Raw genomic sequence first — 20,539 nt, forward strand, 5'->3', positions numbered from 1 at the left:
CAAGTATTTGATACACTGCCGATTTTGCAGGTTTGCCCACTTACAAAGCATGTAGAAGTCTGTAATTTTTTTCATAGGTACTCTTCAACTGTGAGTGACGGAATCTAAAACAAAAATCCAGAAAATCACATTGTATGATATTTAAGATGAGTATGTATGATAAGTAATTTGCATTTTATTGCATGACAAAAGTATTTGATACATCAGAAAAGCAGAACTTAATATTTGGTACAGAAACCTTTGTTTGCAATTACAGAGATCATACGTTTCCTGTAGTTCTTGACCAGGTTCGCACACACTGCAGCAGGGATTTTGGCCCACTCCTCCATACAGACCTTCTCCAGATCCTTCAGGTTTCGGGGCTGTCGCTGGGCAATAAAGACTTTCAGCTCCCTCCAAGGATTTTCTATTGGGTTCAGGTCTGGAGACTGGCTAGGCCACTCAGGGACCTTGAGATGCTTCTTACGGAGCCACTCCTTAGTTGCCCTGGCTGTGTGTTTCGGGTCGTTGTCATGCTGGAAGACCCAGCCACGACCCATCTTCAGTGCTCTTACTGAGGGAAGGAGGTTGTTGGCCAAGATCTCGCAATACATGGCCCCGTCCATCCTCCCCTCAATACGGTGCAGTCGACCTGTCACCTTTGCAGAAAAGCATCCCCAAAGAATGATGTTTCCACCTCCATGCTTCATGGTTGGGATGGTGTTCTTGGGGTTGTACTCATCCTTCTTCTTCCTCCAAACACGGCGAGTGGAGTTTAGACCAAAAAGCTCTGTTTTTGTCTCATCAGACCACATGATCTTCTCCCATTCTTCTTCTGGATCATCCTGATGGTCATTGGCAAACTTCAGACGAGCCTGGACATGCACTGGCTTGAGCAGGGGGACCTTGCGTGCGCTGCAGGATTTTAATCCATGACGGCGTAGTGTGTTACTAATGGTTTTCTTTGAGACTGTGGTCCCAGCTCTCTTCAGGTCATTGACCAGGTCCTGCCGTGTAGTTCTGGGCTGATCCCTCGCCTTTCTAATGATCATTGATGCCCCTCAAGGTGAGATCTTGCATGGTGCCCCAGACCGAGGGAGATTGACCGTCATCTTGAACTTTTTCAATTTTCGAATAATTGCGCCAACAGTTGTTGCCTTCTCACCAAGCTGCTTGCCTATTGTCCTGTAGCCAATCCCAGCCTTGTGCAGGTCTACAATTGTATCCCTGATGTCCTTACACAGCACTCTGGTCTTGGCCATTGTGGAGAGGTTGGAGTCTGTTTGATTGTGTGTGGACAAGTGTCTTTTATACAGGTAACGAGTTTAAACAGGTGCAGTTAATACAGGTAATGAGTGGAGGACAGGAGGGCTTCTTGAAGAAAAACTAAAAAACTAACAGCCGGAATTCTTACTGGTTGGTAGGTGATCAAATACTTATGTCATGCAATAAACTGCAAATTAATTATTTAAAAATCATACAATGTGATTTTCTGGATTCCGTCTCTCACAGTTGAAGTGTACCTATGATAAAAATTACAGACCTCTACATGCTTTGTAAGTTGGAAAAACTGCAAATCGGCAGTGTATCACATACTTGTTCTCCCCACTGTAATTAGTAATATAATCATTTTATAAAAATATCACCAGTGCTAAATTTATACAAAAAGACGTCTTTCAAAAACATAAAAAGATCTTACCAACACCAAATGTTTGAATGGTAGTGCATATATCTAACATAGCAAAACTGCAAGAATTTTTAATAATAATAATAATAATAATAATTATTATTATTATTATTAATAACAGTAATATGTAAATAAAATATATTATAATAATTATATTTGGTATTATTGTATTTAAAAAAAAAATCTTGCAGTTTTGTTATGTTAGCTAGTTACATTGTTAGATTGGTGACATTCAAAATCAAATCAGCAAAATTTTCAACAACATTGTACAATACATTCGAAAAATCAGTGGTTGTTTGCAAGACATAAAAACACATGAACAAATATAAAAGAACATAAGATGTAGCTTTTTTTTTCATCATGTCACATATGCAGAATGATGCAGAATTCAGCATGATACCAGTAATTTTGTACACTTTAAAAAGGCTTGTCATTTTGAAAATTTTAAAATATTTTGATGGCTTAATAGTCAGAATTGTGTAATGGTAAAGTTGTGATGTTTTTGCATGTTGTAACATGGAAGGAAATGCAGCCTCATTCAAGCACACTGTAAAAAGGGTGTGTAGATTGCTGTTTTATTGTAGCTTTGTTGAACTTTGCTGTTTCAAGCCGTAATTTCACAACTTTAAATCACAGGATGTGTCAAAGTTGTGCGTGCAATTTACAGACTTATGAAGATCTGGAGAGATTAATAAACTTGTTCCCCTAAGTTAAAAAAAACATTCTCATGTTCTTTTGTCCTTTAGGGTGTCAAAACAAACTAAAAGCTGAAGCCTGCTGTTGAACCACAGGTCCAAGACTAATGAAACCTGGAAAAGTATGGGCCATAAATTTTAGAATAGCATGCGGGACTGAATGTTCCTAGTTTACGCACGAGCATGTGCAGGCTGGGGTGTAAACATGCAATATGTGCACTACTGAAGTATTTACTCTGCATGATTGTGTGCATGTCTTATGACATCCCTCACTGCTGCCAGCCATTTCTAAGGTCCATTGATGAGATTGTGTGGTATGGATTAAGACTACTGCTGGCAGAAGTAGGCCAAATATATATATTTTTTTTGTCTTCCTTTTTTTTGTTACTCATATGTGACTTGGGTGTTTTTTTCATAACAGTATGAACAGCACTAACCAATCTCTGGAATCTCATTTTTCTATTCTGAATTCTGATTTGGGTCACTTCCATATGTGGTCCAAATACAGATATAGGTCTGATGTTTTGCAATGTGGCCTCAGTCTGAACTGTCATATCGTAACTCAGCCGACTTTTACGTCACTCTAGATTGACATCCGTCACAATTCTGCACTGATGGGAATCTCTTCAAACATTTTACATACCATAACTTTGGTCAATAAAGACAGCAGGGACAGTGAGCTGTTAAACATACTCATCAGTATTAAAGGGATAGTTCACCCCAAAATTAAAATTTTCATCATTTACTCACACTCAATTTGTTCCAAACCTGTATGAGTTTCTTTGTTCTGCTGAATACAAAAGAAGATATTTTGAAGAATGTTTGTAACCAAGCAGATAGAGCAACCATTGACTACCATAGTATTTTTTCCCCCTTCTATGGTAGTCAATGGTTGCTCTATCTGCTTTGTTGAACAACTTGAGGGTGAGTAAATGATGACAGAATGTACATTTTTGGGTGAACTATCCCTTTAAGGTGACAGCTCTACACTGTAAACGCTAATGCTCAAAATAATTAATTGGTTTGAGTAGAGCCAACTCAAATCAAATCAGTACAGTCAAATTAACTTTTATGAGTATTTATAACATTCTTTTGCCTTCACAACTGACACATATTTTAATATTTTTCTGCAAGATTAATGTTAAGTGGGAGATTTAGTAATTGTAGTTGTTTTGTTATGCTAGTTTAGAAGAGTTTCTGTTATGTTATATGGGGGGGGGGGCTGCTATCATCATGGTGACGAGTGGAGCATGAGCTTAGTTTCAGAACAGATATATGTTAAATGTTTTATATTGCTGTACTCATTCAGCTAGTGCTATGCTATGCTAATGCTATCAAAGCACTGTGTTACCATTAAATGTATGCATTAGCTTACTCAAATATTTCAATTAAGAATAATTAAAATGTATGAGTACAAAATAAAAATCTGCAAGATCTGCTTTCTTGAACTTTACATTTCTTAACTTAAACTTAAATTTGATGTTACCTTATTATAACTTATTTGGGTTTACAGTGACTCGAGGGAAAACTATACAAGGAAAACTTTTCTCTCTTTGTCCTCTATCTTGGCTTCGTCTTTTTCATCATCTGTGCACAAATCCACTAGCTTCCGCAGCACATCACCTTAGAAATACATACTGTATGTGTAAGTGTTGACTTCAGTGGCCTGTATGTTAACATCCTTATGCAGTCTTTGTTAATCTTTTGCTCATGCGGGTCAGTTCAGTACTGTGACCAATTCGCAGTAAATGAACAATAAATAAGTAGCCTAAATGACTGCTTATTATAGTATATACAGTCAATCAGTCCGATGAGCAGGTGCAAATCTATGCTACGTTTATATCAAATGAATTTAATTCTAGTTAGTGTTAGCCCAGAGGATGAGATTCTCCTAAAGCTCCTGTGGAAAAATACGCTTGAGTTTTTTTGTTTAATTGCGGCAGTTTCATGGTCAGATATTTTTTTTTTCCCTGAAAGAAATTGGGTTTGTAGCCAAAACTTCTCATGAGAACTGCTGTACAGTAAAGCCTTTCTGACCATGAAAGCCAAGAGGTTTTTACAGGCAGGAAGATAGAGAGTGAGCCACAAAACGGGTAAAGAAATGTGTTTTCTATAGAGACAAAGGATTGTGTTGCCAAAGTTGCGGTTTTGTCTAAAAAATGAATTTACATGAAAGACAAAACCACTAAAAATAGTGAAGCGCTCTGCCTTCTTCCAGAGGTGGTTTGAGTTTTCTAAAACATTGAACCTGTATCTTCATGTAGCTGCAAATTACCATAAGTTTCTCTTTTGCGTATTTTATATGAACACAAAACGCATTACCATTCTTGCGTTCTCTCTCTTTTCCTTCACATGTGCTACTGGTTAGCACACTAGGCCTGTCAAAGACTCGTTGCCAACTGGCTGTTACATGTTTCACAGGTTTTTGAGCCAGCTGTGTGTATATGTGTGTGTGAAACCGAGAAAGTGGGGCATGTTTTAGCCAGAGAGAGCGATGATTGTAAGACCTCTATTGAAACAGCCTGAACATTTATGTCAGTGTGAATATTTTAGCAAAACTGAAAAATGTCTTGTGTTTGTTTGAGAATGACAAAACATTGATGGACAAAACCTGTTTTAATGCATATTTGAGTGTTCTAAAGTGCATTTGCATCCACTTATGTTCAGTTTTTTTTGTGTTTAAGGTCATGGATGAAACAAACACTCAGATAGCCTGGCCATCCAAACTGAAGATTGGAGCTAAGTCCAAAAAAGGTATACACACACGCACACTGACTGACAGTAGTTATGGCAAAAGTAGCTGCGCTAGTCACACAGCATAAACCTACATCTGTTCACGGCAGCCGTGTCTAATAGATAATGTGGTTATATTCAGTTGGTATCCTGCTGTCTTTCTCAGTATCACTATCATGTTTGTTGTCGTTTGTGTCATTTGTGGCCTGTCCTTTGGTTGGAATATCTTACAGCTTTAAAAAGGTAGTTCACCCAAAAATTACAATTCTGTCATCATTTACTCACCCTAAGTCCAGTCCAAACCTGTATGACTTTCTTTCCTTTGTGGAAAATGGATATTTTGACAAATGCCTCAGTTTTTCATTGACTTTCATTATAGACAAAGTTTTGGAAAGACGTGAGGGTGAATAAATGATGCCAGTTTTCATTTTTTGGTGAACTAATCTTTTAAGATTTTCAATAGATTCACAACATTGATTTCCCGTCTGGGAACTGCATGATGTTCTTCGATCTCTGATCAAAGATGCATAACTGTTAAAACATTTGAGGGTCAGATTTTGTTCTCTAAATAAGTTAGTACTTTTTTTCAGTTAGGACACATTAAACATTTATATGTTTATACTTTTAAAAAAGATTTCTATTCCAAATAAAGGTTCTTTTTATCAGAAAATCCTAAAAATATATCATGGCATGCCATTTTTCTTGAGCATCAAGTTAGCATATCGACCCTTTTCACATTTCCAGGGTATTCAGAAGCGGAAGTCATCATAGTTGGTTAACATTAATTCCTATTTTGTCATTTACTCCCATTTTAATATTAAAGGTCCCATGGCATGGCATTTTTCTATTATTTTATAATGTTTCCTGAGGTGTACTTATATTGTTAGTATGATTTTTACATCATAAAATGTCATAATTTAGAAATAAAAGGTATTTTTTCTATACTGATATTTGCCTTGTGGCTGAATGCCCTGTTTCAAGAGGCGTGTCTGCTGTGAGACTTCAGTAAAAACGGCCACTGTTGTGATTGGCTGACATCTTTGCATTTGAAATGAGTATTAGATCTTGTAGTGGAGGGGGCGTGGTTTAATGAGGTCTACCAGGCACGAGCAGGCACGAGCCTGCTGCCAGAGAGACGGATGGACCTGAGTTCACTTCTCATCAGTTCTCAGCACGTCTCAGTTCAGTGAACTGTTGTAGTTACAGCATATACTTCAGGTTATTAGTTTATTTCTAGTCGGAGGGGCTGACACTCATGTCAGAAAGTTAGTAACTTTATTAAATTATGGATCAGCGCTGACTGGAGACGGGAACGGTTTAGAACGATTCAGTCCGATTTGGTGAACTGATTCGGTTCACTAAAAAGAACCAGTTCAAAAGAATGATTAGTTCGCGAACCGGACATCACTAATGTACCACAGACTGAGCGATTGCTAACAAAGTTATTTATAGTAACTACTGAGTTGTGAGCGCTGTCAGTGCGAGTTTATTTTGTTTGTATCTGAGAGTTCTGAATAAACACGAGTCCCAGTCACACCGAGTCCGTCTTCATCATTATTCTACCAACTTTGTAACACATGTAATGTACCATTACAGCTGTCGAGATGAACGAGTTACGAGTAAGTGTTGATTATAGCATTATTTTTAGATATTTTCCTATCATATGAAAAGTGTCAGTGACCCGCATTGAGTACACAGCGCAAACAAAGACACAACAGCAGTAATCGAATGTAATCCAGTTTATTGTGGAGCTAGGCTGGCTAGCCCGGATACGCTCACGCTTACCCCCCTTCTACTTAATCTCGCGCCACATTTGGCGCCTCCGCTGTGGGCCAGATGCAGTACTGGGGGTCGGTGATGTTGAAGGCCGACCGGCCAGTGCAGCCCGAGCTTCGGCGTGCGTGAAGTTTATCTCTAAAGATGTGGCTCTGCCGATGTTTAGCAGAAACTCACGACGCTATGCACATTTTAGAACAGATAGACGCGACGAGGATGTACAAAAACACTGACTCACAAGACAGAAAACACGAAAACACCGCTCTGTCGGGAGAGAGAGAAGCCGCAGCGTGTGCCCGAATAATAAATAATTAGCTACACATCAGAAATCACTGATCACAGATCAGAAGGAACTGAAAAAAGACTGAGAAACTGCCAGCATTCAACTCGTTCACAAGCCATGATCTCTCGAGGACAAATATAGCGCTTGCATGGGCGTGCCGGATTCTCTGGGCGGAGGAAAGGTAGGTAACCGTTCCTGTTATGACTTCATAACAGGAAAATTCCAGATCAGCTCGTCTGGGCTGTCATTTTCTCAAAGGCAGAGAAAGACAGCCACAACTCGGTTTACACCGATTAAAATTTCTAGCCTCTTGGGGACAATATTCAGGCTAGGGGAACTCATATTAATGTTGAAAAACCTCATAAAATGAAAATTTCATGCCATGGGACCTTTAAACAAAGTATAGTGATATAAATGTATATACTAGAGGTCGACAGATTCATCGGTTTGCCGATTAATCAGCACCGATAGTTTTCGCGTCATTTGCTGGAGCGGCTGAGACGTGTGCGCTAGTGATGCGCGGGTCGGCTTTTTTTCCAACCCGCGGGTCCTGCTTTTATGAAATTATTTGGCCCGCCCCAGCCCGCACCGCACCAGTGTATCAATTTTAAAACCCGCCCCGCATCCGCGACCATTAATCATAAATCAGGTCATATTAATAACAAGATAATGATAAAGATTTTCAACCTTTAATTTTCACCAAAGTAGCGTTTGGATCTTGAAGGCTTAACCATTTTTTATTTCAGATTTGTATAGGCAGTTTATAGCCTACGCTACATAACCACTAAACTTTTGTTTTATTTAGCACACAGAAATGTTCATAGCGTGTTTACATTCGCTGTGCAAACAAAGAATGGCGTCCACTGTACCAGGGTTTAATCTATTTCGGCTAGACTCCAGCACCTCGTCTTCCATCTTCACTTTTATCTCTCCGTTTTTGTTGTCGTGGCTGCCGGTGGGAGCTGCTCGGCGCGCAGCTGTCATGACGTGCCGCGTGATGCCAAAGGCTTGGGGACATCATGCAAGTTACGTTGCTACGGCTTTCATATTGTAACCTTATCAAAAAAACCTAATAAAATATGAAAATAGATACTCCCAAATATTTTATATAGGCTATAGGGAATTGCAGGCAACATACATAGATTTTTTTATTTTGTTTTTAATGACCCGCCCCAACCCGCCCCGCAAATAAGTGAAGATTTCTTAACCCGCCCCAACCCGACCCGCAGGTTACCCGCGGGCCCGCGGGTTATGAGACGACCCGCGCATCACTAGTGTGCGCTGTTATTACACAGTACAAGAGCTCTGAGAAGGGCCTGCTGCCATTATAGCACGAGAGCGGCCTCTAGAGGCGAATAAAAAAAACCTCACTTGTGTTGTTTACATTACCACGTGAGGCTGCACGTTGAACGGAGAGCACACGCTGCACAGAGATCGCTGACACTTCAGATGTTTAAAACACGCCAGCGAAACGGTATGAATACAGAGCACTACAGTACTTGTTGCCAAATCATTATTAAGTAATTAATTTCTTGACTAGATGCTGCATTAAAAGGTAAATAACAGCAGTGTGTATGTTTGTCGACGAGGCTGAGAGGACGCTAATAGCAGTACGAAAAAAACACGCGCAAGTCCGACCCCTGCCGACAGAAATATAAACAAAGCAGAAGCGCATTCGTTTTTTATTAGATAATCTCCTTCTAAAAAAGTTTGGATTTGTATGAAATGGTAACACTACAATAAGATTCCATTTGTAAAATTAACTGTGGTTAATAAATGCTGTGGAAGTATTGTTCATCGTTACTATGTTAATTTCAACATTAAATTGTTTGAATTTTTATCTGTTAACCTTGGTTAATGCACTATGAACTAACATGAATGATCATGGTACAATTGTATTGCTCCTATTAATACATGCTGTAAAAATGTATGCATAATGCTTATAGTTCATGTAAGCTAATACATCCTTGTTGCATAGGGACTTGCATAGTGTTAACCATGATATGTACATGCATGTTTCTAGATTATAGGTAAAGAAACAAATTTGGCCTGTAATATTTTAATGTATAAATTATTTTCTGAAGAATTTATGTTAGAACTTATCATTTTAATATTCATATTTATATGTTTTTAATTTAGCAAATTTTCAAAGTTCAGCACTGTTTTAATTATTATTTTTTTTATCCAGTATCCATTTTAAAAACTATCGGTCGATTAATCGGTTATCGGCAAGTGAGGTTCAACCTAGTTATCGGTATCTGTAAAATCCACTATAGGTCAACCTCTAGTATATACATTTTGTTCAAAATGAAAATATGAAACATTTTACTAGATTTGCGAAGTTGATAACTGTGGAAACGCATCATCATCATCACAGTCTGTAAAAATGGTTCATTAGAATGATTTTCGAGGATCATTTGACACTGAAGACTGGAGTAATGATGCTGAAAATTCAGCTCAACACAGGAATAAATAAAAATGCTAGTTTGGATGAAGTGTTTTGAAACGAAAACCGTTTTCAAATGTATCCCAGGATTAATGTAGAAGTATTTTGTATTTTGATAAAATACAATTTGACCATTTTATATAAAATGGAAATGGTAACTAACATCTGATTGTGTAACAGAGATTAGGTGTAGCAAGTCTGTGAGTTCTCTAATATTCTGTGGCAACAGTTCAGACCAAAATGTTAGCTTTAAAAAGCCATAGAACGTAATCAGCCATAGAATCAGGCCCTTAAGGGATTTCTTAAATGATTAATGTGAGCGGATCTGGCAACACTTGGCAAAACCGAATCTAGTGCGGGTGAGGAGTGACATGGAGCTGGATGGATTAGGTCTCTCAAAAGAAGTTAGTGTTCTTTGCTACCTTGAATGTTTAAAAGACAGAGGCCAGTTTGCTGTAATTCTCGTAAGTCTTATTCAAAATATGACAGTCTTTTAAATTGTGCTTTTCCATATAACTGATGATATGAATGTACTTTTGGAGCTAATATTTCGTAACACTGTTTTTGTGCTTATCTGTCTGCCTGTGTACACGTTTGACACGTTTTTTGTGTATGTGGCTTGCACTTAGTAATTTTTTCAATTTAAAACCCCCAAATAAATTATTAATAATAATAATAATCCTGCTCAAAATCAGTAGCCTAGTAAATGCTGATTTATTTTACATGGTGCAGGTCACCTCATGGGGGCATCTAAATTGATCATGGCTGACTTTTAATGAACATTTCTAAAGTTAAATTGCTAACTTTAACTTTTGTGTTCACGTCGCTAGGCCTCAGTATAAGTCCAAGATACAGTAGCTGCCATATCGTCTAAAAACTGTTAAAACATTTAATTTGTTGGTAAATTTGTTGTAAATTAAAATAATTCAAATGTGCATATCATTCTGACTTTGTTTCTGACTTTGAAGTACCACACTGACTCCATATTTCTTCATAATCAGTCATTTTCCCCTTATATTTTCTTTGTGGATGTGCCCAAGATCTCTCTTTCTCTCCATCTCTGCACAATTTCCCTCCTTTTTCCTTCTTTCTGTATTTCTGTAAAGTCCCCTCTTCATCTTGTTGTAAATAATGGTCACTGTTAGGGTTAACGGTTAGACTCGCATCGCATGCTAAACTATATTTTACTTTCCCAGGTCTCAAACTGTTTTCTCATTTTCTTCTTATATTTTTCGGCCGCTGTAACAGATGTTATCAATCTGAGAGATGTCGGTTTCACTCTGCCCTGAGTCAGTAAAGCACTTTTAAACGAGGCTGTCGGACAAAACACAAAATCACTCTCAACTGAGGTGTAGATAGACCAGACAGTTTGGTTGACAACAGGAATAAATGACTTGATTGAAGCCATGTTCAACCTCCATGTCTATGTTTGTGTGTCTGTGTATGAATATGTAAACTACAATTCAAAAGTTTGGGCTCAGTAAGATTTATTTATTTATGAAAGAAATTAAATACATTTATTCAACACAGACACATTAAAGTGATCAAAAGTGACTTTTATAATGTTGGAAAATATTTCTTTGTCAAATAAATGTTCTTTTGAACTTACTATTCATCAAAGAATCCTTGAAAATTGATCATGATTAAAATAGTCAATAGCACAAGAAATAAATCTGCATATTAAAATGATTTCTGAAAAGCCAGCTTTGCCATCACCGAAATAAATTACATTTTAAGATGAAATGGAAAACAGTTATTTGAAATTGTAACAATTACTGGAACTAGTTTTACTGGAATGTGTGTGTGTGTGTGTGTGTGTGTGTGTGTGTGTGTGTGTGTGTGTGTGTGTGTGTGTGTGTATACCTTTATCCCTTTTATATTAAGCACTTCAAATGAAAGACAGACATTGGCATTGATTTAATAACCTTGTGTATGCACGCATTAACTATTAGATTCTTCACAGACATGCATAGACATTCTCCATTCATAACACATGCCACACATGCAACCCCACACAAACACACACATGCTGGAGCTGATGACTACCACATGGCAGGAAGAGAATAGTGTGGTGGGCTGGACAAGGAGACCCCTACTGGTGTTACTATAATACCTCCCCCAATAACAGTGTCATTTATATGTGTGTGTGGAAGACAGCGATCCTTCCTGTTTCATTCCCCCCTGCTCTTCTAGGCCCAAATCCTGACGTTGTGGGAGTGTTTTAGGGGGAGTGAGTAAGTCAAAGAATGTGTGTAGAGAAAAACAGATTTCCAAGAAGTTACACTACATGAGCTATTTTTAGAGAGCGGCAGTAAAGTAGCTATGTATTTCTCATGGTGTATGTTGGAAGTGTCTGTGTGGAAAACTGAAAGAGAAAAGTGTTAACTCTTGAGAACACTGGTTGTGATTTGTATTTATTGTAAAATAATAATGCAAATTGTGTTAGAAGCACCTTTGTTACTGGATGACTTTCTTCTCTTATCCTGTACTCATCTGCTCTCTTCCTCTGCTCCTCCTCCTCTTCCTCCTCACAGATCCACATATTAAGGTCAGCGGAAAGAGGGAAGATGTGCGAGAGGCCAAAGAGAAAATAATGTCCGTTCTTGACACAAAGGTAACCACTAAGCATATAATGTCATGGTAACTGCAGATAAAATGTGGTCTTTATGGGTTTGCTATATAAAACCTTTTATAAATCAGTATTATTTTTTCTTATTTTTTAACATAAGGAAGTTTAATATGTAAAGTTAAATTGCATATTAGGAGAGAATGTTTATTTTTCTTACTCCATTGAGAAATATTTTTTCTTGTTTTAAGCATAAATATTTATTTTTTTAAGAATAAATCTGGAAAAATTTGTTGCAAAACCCCAATGAAATGTTACACCGATCAGAAGATATTTGACATTTAATCTAGTTATGTGGAGAGGGGTGCTGGGTAAATAAGATTTAACCATGGGTGGCACAACCCAGGCAGTAGAAATGGGTATAAAGTTACTGAAAGACAGACGTACACTACCGTTCAAAAGTTTGGGGTCGATTAAATCCTTTTTTTATTTAATGTTTTTGAGAGAAATCTCGGTAACACTTTACAATAAGGTTCATTAGTTAACATTAGTTAACTACATTAGTTAACCTGAACTAATAATGAACTGCACTTATAAAGCATTTATTTATCTTTATTCATGTTAAAGGCACACTCCACTTTTTTGGGACTTTAGCTTATTCACTGTATCCCCCAGAGTTAGATAAGTCCATACATACCATTCTCATCTCCGTACATCCCATAACTCTGTCTGACGCACCCACCGTTAGCCTAGCTTAGCACAAAGACTGGAGGTATATGGCTCCAGCTAGCCTACTGGTGACAAACAACAGCAACATTTTCCTATTTACATTTTATGATGTGTATAGTCACAGCGTGTACAAATAACAAGGTTACATGAGACACAGCCATATTATAAACGTATACACACTTAGGACTATATTCTCAGAAGGCGCAGCACTGCTCTACTTCAGCGGAGTGCGGAGTGATTTGCTCGCAGGACCGGAGAAGCCCCGCTGTTACGTCTGTCAACAAAACCAAGTGACTAGGAAGATAGTAGTGAACGTGACCGTTGCATGGCTGACTTTGAGGAATTGTCAGAGGATTTTTACTTTGTATCTAACCAAAATCTAGAATCATATCGTTTTGAGCCAGAATACACACAAGGAGTTACAAACTTTTTAAGCTGATAGACAAGACTCCGAGTTACCTCTGGCACCGCTCATTTGTTACTGTGACAGTCAGAGTGCGTTCGTGACAACACAATACTAACATTACAGGGGATACATGGAGCACGGGAACAACTGGATAAGCTAAACTCCCAAAAAAACGGAGTGTTCCTTTAATTTCAACATTTACTAATGCATTATTAAAATCTTGTTACATTAGTAAATACACTGTGAACTAACATGAACAAACCATGAACAGCTGGATTTATATTAACTAACGTTAACAAAGATTAACTAATGTTGAACAGAGGTGTTGTTGATGATTAGTTCATGTTAACTTATGCATTAACTAATGTTAACTAATACAACCTTATTGTAAAGTGTTACCGAAATCTCTTATACTCACCAGGACTGCATTTATTTGTTTAAAAATACAGGAAAACAGTACTATTGTGTAATGTTACAATTTAAAATAATGTATTTCTATTTAAATACATTATTTTAAAGTGTAATTTACACTTTTAAATGCTTAAAAACATTTCTTATTACTATCAATGTTGAAAATTGTTAAATAGTAAAATAGTGCTTCTTAATATGTGATGCATTTTTTCAGGATTTGTTGATGAATAGCCTCTGTTGATCAATTTAATGCCTTCTGGCTGAATAAAAATATTAGTTCTTTAAAAAATAAAAAAATTACTGAACATTTTTAAATGTTTTGGACATTTTTTTGAACGTTAGTATATCTGAATGCAGTCTTCTAAGAGTTATGAACAGGGTTAAATTATTTTAATTCAGCTATGAAAGGTTTCCATGAATGCTGTGTGGTCTAATTTACGACCTTTGACACCAACAGAGTAATCGTGTGACCCTGAAGATGGATGTATCACACACAGAACACTCGCATGTTATTGGGAAAGGAGGGAATAACATAAAACGAGTTATGGAAGAGACGGGCTGTCACATACACTTCCCAGACTCCAACAGGCACAGCCAAGGGGAAAAGAGCAACCAGGTACACACACACACACACACACACACACACACACACACACACACACACACACACACACACACACACACACACACACACACTCAACCAAGACCAGCAACTAGTCATACATTTTTTTCATACCCATTTTCAGAATCATTTTTATTTTTTAGTTAAAGTTCACCATAAACTGATAATTCTGTTGTGTACTGGTGCTCCTGTTGTTCAAAACTACTACAGCAGAGAGAAGATTACTTATTACTGATTGCTCACAAAAATATTAAATGGAGGGTGTATTCCTGAAGGTGAAAACATGATGACAGAAGTTCTGTTTTTGCGTGAATAATCCCTGCTATGGGAAAATGTACTTTATGCTAATTAAGCAAGCACACAGCAAATATTTTCCATCCAGACAACTTTTGTTATCCAGCAGTGGCTGAACTCTAGCTGAATCATTTTATTGGCTAAGGGACATGAGGTAGTTTGTATTGGCTAGAGGATGAGAACGCTTTGGAGTATGATGGATCTGATTGGCTGTTGGACGGCTCTCAGGTTTAAATAGACTGCTGAGTGGTCTGACGAGGCGTGCAGACAGTTTGGAATGCTAGTAGCGTATACAAGCACACGCATGCACAAACACCGACTCCAGAGCCAAACCAGATGGACTCTCTGAACTGGGCAGAATCACCTGGTTCCAAACTGGGATTAATTCGCACAGGCCTTGATTAAACGTGTGGTCGCCGGGATGAAATGATGGGGGAAAAAAACTAGCAGGACCTGTAATTAAGGTTTTTTAGACTGGCGCACTGCCACACACAGACTCCTATTTAATGTTTCGATGGGTAATAAATCAGGTTTCTGGACGTGACACTACATCCTATTTAAGATTAACAAAAAATTCTTACAGGATGAGAGAAAGGAATAAACAGCTGCACATATTACAAAAAAAGATCATGAAGAACAATCGTTTCTTTGTCCCCTTCTTTTTCTGTCAGGTGTCGATTGCTGGGCAGCTGACTGGTGTAGAGGCAGCGCGAGTTAAAATACGGGTGAGATTTTGTTTTTGAGCTTGCTCTCTTCTTTTCTTTCATAGTCCCTTGTCACTGTGCGCAGGCCTGGGGTTTTAAAACTGTTTGATGTCAAGGAACCCCATATATGATGAACCCCTGGGGAAGAACAAACCATTTAGACAGCTATACTGTGTATATTTTCACTTATAAAGGTTTTTATGTCTCAAAAATAAATAAATGTTTTTTCTTTGTAATTGCACAAAATCCTAACAAATGTAAATATTTATAATTAAGTTGACAGCACTTCTTTTTTTACTGCCCACTATTAGATGTATAAACCTGAAGAGAAACGCTTTCACTTAAATTTAAATGTATTTTTAAGTGCTTATAACAGGAGTTTTGCAGAGAATTTTGCCTTAAAGCCCATATTTTCTCAAACCCATATCAATATATTACTACATCAGTATACTAAGCTATCTAATTAATAAGTTGAGTTAACACATAAAGCCCTAAATACACTTGTTTTTCCTTTCTAATTTTCTGTTGGCCCCCTTGTGGCCAAGTTTGAAAGGCCAATCATAGATTAGGGCTTTATCTGCTGCACCCTAGTGGTTAAAAATGTCATAACTTCTGTGTTGTCTTCAACCCGTCTGTTGTTTTCTACTCAAAAGTATCATTCTTCCCCATCCTCTCTGTAGGAGCTGTTGCCGTTGATGTTGATGTTTGAATGCAGTGGGGTGGTTCAGCATGTGGACTGTAGCTCTCCTGTAGTTCAGCATATCTCCCACACTTACAATGTCTCCATCTCCTTCAAACCACCCTCCCGTCTCTATGGCAACACTGCCATCGTCCGTGGCAACCAGAACAATGCCAGTGGCGTTAAGGTGAGGCTGGGAAGTGATAGACATATGAATTAATGCTGATGTTGAAATAGATGGGGACTGTTTTTATCAGTTCTTTATCAATTTTATTATAATTAATGTAATTATACACATTATTATGCAATATTATTTAAGGAATTAACTCTCTATCTATATTATATATATATATATATATATATATATATATATATATATATATATATATATATATATATATATACACATATATAATTACTTTATACATACAATATTGTTCAAAAGTTTGGGGTTAGTATGTTTTTTTTATGTTTTTGAAAGAAGTTTCTTATGCTCACCAAGGCTGTGTTTATTTTAATCCAAAATACAGTAAAAACAATGTGCAACATAATTACAATTTAAAATTACTGTTTTCTATTTGAATATAATTTTAAAATAGAATTTATTCCTGTGATGACACAGCTGAATTTTCAGCATCATTTCTCCAGCCTTCAGTGTCACATGATCCTTCAGAAATATTCTAATATGCTGATTTGGTGCTCATGAAACATTTCTTATTATCAAGTTTGAAAACAGTTGAGATACTTAACATATTTGTGGAAACTGATACTTATTTTTCAGGATTCTTTGAAGAAAAAAACACTTTTGAAGCAACGGAGAAGTAGAATGTTTGATCAGTTTAATGCATTCTTGCTGACTTTAAGTATACTTTTTTTTTTAATGTCTTAGTGACCCCAAGCATTTGAACGATAGTGCAATTTTTTTTAAATGAACTAAAATGAGTGGTAAAGGCATGGTAAAAAGACTGTTTTAAAATGATGATCTTCCTATATAAAAAAAAATTAAATGGTAAAATCTGAATTTATTAGTGAAAGTCAACCCTTTAAAGTGCAAATAGTGCACCCAAAAACATTCAAAACCTCCTACTGAAGTGGCGTTCATTAGCAGATATGAAATGAGCAGAGCTCTTGAGCAGGAGAAGGAATAAAACTAGGTCATTTCATGAAATGGAGAGATTTATTTTTTCGAGTAGAGCTGCCAGAAATTAAACTGAAAACAGCAGCCTCCACCACATAATATAAGACATTACAAGAGATGGGCGATGGTTTTATTAGTGTGTGTCTGTGTAAGCTCATATGCTGGAATCTTTGTGTGTGTTTGTGCAACTGCAGATCTATATCAAGTGTGTTGCTAACATATTTGTGTGTTGCAGCGCGGTACAGCTTTGTTATTGGAGCACCTCGCTGGGTCTTTGGCCGGTTCAGTGCTGGTCAGCACACAACTGGACATCGCACCCCAGCACCACCACTTCCTTTTGGGCCGCAACGGAGCCAACGTCAAGCACATTTCCCAGCGCACTGGAGCCAATATACACTTCCCCGAGCTCAACGCTCACAACACTAGCCGCTCTGCTGTCTACATACAGGGCAGCGTTGATGGTGTATGTACGGCTAGACAGCAGCTAATGGTATGGCAACAGTTTGTTTGTCTTTTTTCTATTCTGTCTTATGCTCTTTAATTTAATATCATATTTGTGGGAAATGTGAAACAGAACACATGTTATGTTGAAAGAGATGATATTGAGAGATGTTTGGATGAGTCACTATAAGTACTGACAGATGATGAGACTCATGCCGGGCTGGAAGAAGACCTCGAGGTTTTAGCAACGTGCCCTACCAGAGGGATTTCAATACTCTTGCCAGATTTATTCTTCTGTTCTTGTTTTTTTTTTTCCCAAAACAAGAAAATGCTGATTTAGCCACACTGCCATTTCAGACTACACTCACCTAAAGGATTATTAGGAATACCTGTTCAATTTCTCATTAATGCAATTCTCTAATCAACCAATCACATGGCAGTTACTTCAATGCATTTAGGGGTGTGTTCCTGGTCAAGACAATCTCCTGAACTCCAAACTGAATGTCAGAATGGGACAGAAAGGTGATTTAAGCAATTTTGAGCGTGGCATGGTTGTTGGTGCCAGATGGGCCGGTCTGAGTATTTCACAATCTGCTCAGTTACTGGGATTTTCACGCACAACCATTTCTAGGGTTTACAAAGAATGGTGTGAAAAGGGAAAAACATCCAGTTTGTGGCAGTCCTGTGGGCGAAAATGCCTTGTTGATGCTAGAGGTCAGAGGAGAATGGGCCGACTGATTCAAGCTGATAGAAGAGCAACTTTGACTGAAATAACCACTCGTTACAACCGAGGTATGCAGCAAAATATTTGTGAAGCCACAACACGCACAACCTTGAGGCGGATGGGCTACAACAGCAGAAGACCCCACCGGGTACCACTCATCTCCACTACAAATTGGAAAAAGAGGCTACAATTTGCACGAGCTCACCAAAATTGGACAGTTGAAGACTGGAAAAATGTTGCCTGGTCTGATGAGTCTCGATTTCTGTTGAGACATTCAGATGGTAGAGTCAGAATTTGGCGTAAACAGAATGAGAACATGGATCCATCATGCCTTGTTACCACTGTGCAGGCTGGTGGTGGTGGTGTAATGGTGTGGGGGATGTTTTCTTGGCACACTTTAGGCCCCTTAGTGCCAATTGTGCATCGTTTAAATGCCACGGCCTACCTGAGCATTGTTTCTGACCATGTCCATCCCTTTATGACCACCATGTACCCATCCTCTGATGGCTACTTCCAGCAGGATAATGCACCATGTCACAAAGCTCGAATCATTTCAAATTGGTTTCTTGAACATGACAATGAGTTCACTGTACTAAAATGGCCCCCACAGTCACCAGATCTCAACCCAATAGAGCATCTTTGGGATGTGGTGGAACGGGAGCTTCGTGCCCTGGATGTGCATCCCACAAATCTCCATCAACTGCAAGATGCTATCCTATCAATATGGGCCAACATTTCTAAAGAATGCTTTGAGCACCTTGTTGAATCAATGCCACGTAGAATTAAGGCAGTTCTGAAGGCGAAAGGGGGTCAAACACAGTATTAGTATGGTGTTCCTAATAATCCTTTAGGTGAGTGTATATTCTAATCTTAGAGGTCTCATTATAAGACATGTGCAAAACTAGGCCTACATCTTTTCAAAATCAATTAGTCGGTGGATCGCCTGAAGGACTAGTCGACTAATCAACTTATTGTTATTTTATTATTTATGTACTATTATAATATTTTATAATAAATAAAGGGTTGGTTCACCCAAAAATGAAAATTAGCCCATGATTTAAGAACTGTTAAGTTTTTAATCTAATATCTATATTTTATTTCAGGTTAACAAAAATATTTTTAATTGTTTTAGTTGTAGTTTTATGTAACAATAGCAATAAAAAAAGCAAATATTTGGATACTGTGAGATGCTTATAATGGAAGTCAATGGTGGCCAATCATAAGCGTTGAAATACTGACTGCTTAATAGTACAGCCACAAGAGTTGAAAAATATAATTATTAACATGATTTTACTTTTTCACCATTTCTGTGTAAAGTTATATCCACTTTTACTACTTTGTTGCCTTGACAAATATCACCTAAAGCCCTGAAATAACCATAAAAAAGACAAGAACAAGTTTACAGCTCAAATAATATGCAAGTTTTAACAATCAATGTAAGTGATTTTAAGTTATAATATTATAAGCTTCACACTTCTGCTTTTAAACCCTCCAAAAAATGTCCCCCTTCACTTCTATTGTAAGTGCCTCACCACAACCTTGATTTTTGCCTTTTTAAATTGATTTTTTTTTTTTAATTAGGTTGAGTTTAACCCAGTACATTACTTTAAGGAAACCCATTATAATCAAGCTGGTTTTAGGTTCATAAGGTAAAAGGTTGTGATTTTCGGAATTGATTTGTATGTGTGTTTGAATGCATGTATATTTTAGGGCTGTCTGCCGTTGGTGCTGCTGTTTGACATTAAGGAGGAGATGGAGGTGGCATCTCAGGTCGTCACTACACTTATGGAGCAGCTAGACGTCTTCATAAGTATTAAACCCAAACCGAAACAACCCAGCAAGGTAACAAAAGCCCACTTCTTTTGTGTATATGTGATACATTTAGCCTCTGTCACTGACTACATGTTTTCCTCACAGTCTGTGATAGTGAAGAGCGTGGAAAGGAATGCTAGGAGTATGTATGAGGTACGCAGGATCCTGTTAGGGCTGGAGTCCAGCAATGTGCCCTCTTCTATCAACCATGTCACTGTTAACGGACATGCACCATCCTCCCCTCCCCTGATTGGCTCCATTGGACTGGACACCCTAGCTTCAGCTGAACTGAGACTAAGAACTCTGGGTAATGTAGTTAGTGTGTGTATGTATGTGTGTGTGTGTGTGTGTGTGTGTGTGTGTGTGTGTGTGTGTGTGTGTGTGTGTGTGTGTGTGTGTGTGTGTGTGTGTGTG

General features: G+C 37.8%; 1 protein-coding gene across 3 annotated transcripts in view; it reads left to right on the forward strand.

Annotated features, from left to right (window-relative positions):
* The window catches only part of bicc1a (BicC family RNA binding protein 1a), a 53,224-nt gene that overhangs the window by 18,352 nt on the left and 14,333 nt on the right, over nucleotides 1-20,539 (forward strand). For all 3 annotated transcript variants that reach the window (XM_079833091.1, XM_079833090.1, XM_079833092.1), the window contains exons 3-10: nucleotides 5,046-5,115; nucleotides 12,134-12,213; nucleotides 14,169-14,327; nucleotides 15,299-15,352; nucleotides 16,012-16,197; nucleotides 17,384-17,638; nucleotides 20,024-20,155; nucleotides 20,231-20,432. In XM_079833091.1, the coding sequence (XP_079689217.1) occupies nucleotides 5,046-5,115; nucleotides 12,134-12,213; nucleotides 14,169-14,327; nucleotides 15,299-15,352; nucleotides 16,012-16,197; nucleotides 17,384-17,638; nucleotides 20,024-20,155; nucleotides 20,231-20,432 (1,138 nt within the window). The remainder of the gene's footprint in view (nucleotides 1-5,045; nucleotides 5,116-12,133; nucleotides 12,214-14,168; nucleotides 14,328-15,298; nucleotides 15,353-16,011; nucleotides 16,198-17,383; nucleotides 17,639-20,023; nucleotides 20,156-20,230; nucleotides 20,433-20,539) is intronic.

This window comes from Gobio gobio (assembly GCF_949357685.1).
Source record: "Gobio gobio genome assembly, chromosome: 13".
Classification (NCBI taxonomy): Eukaryota; Metazoa; Chordata; class Actinopteri; order Cypriniformes; family Gobionidae; genus Gobio; species Gobio gobio.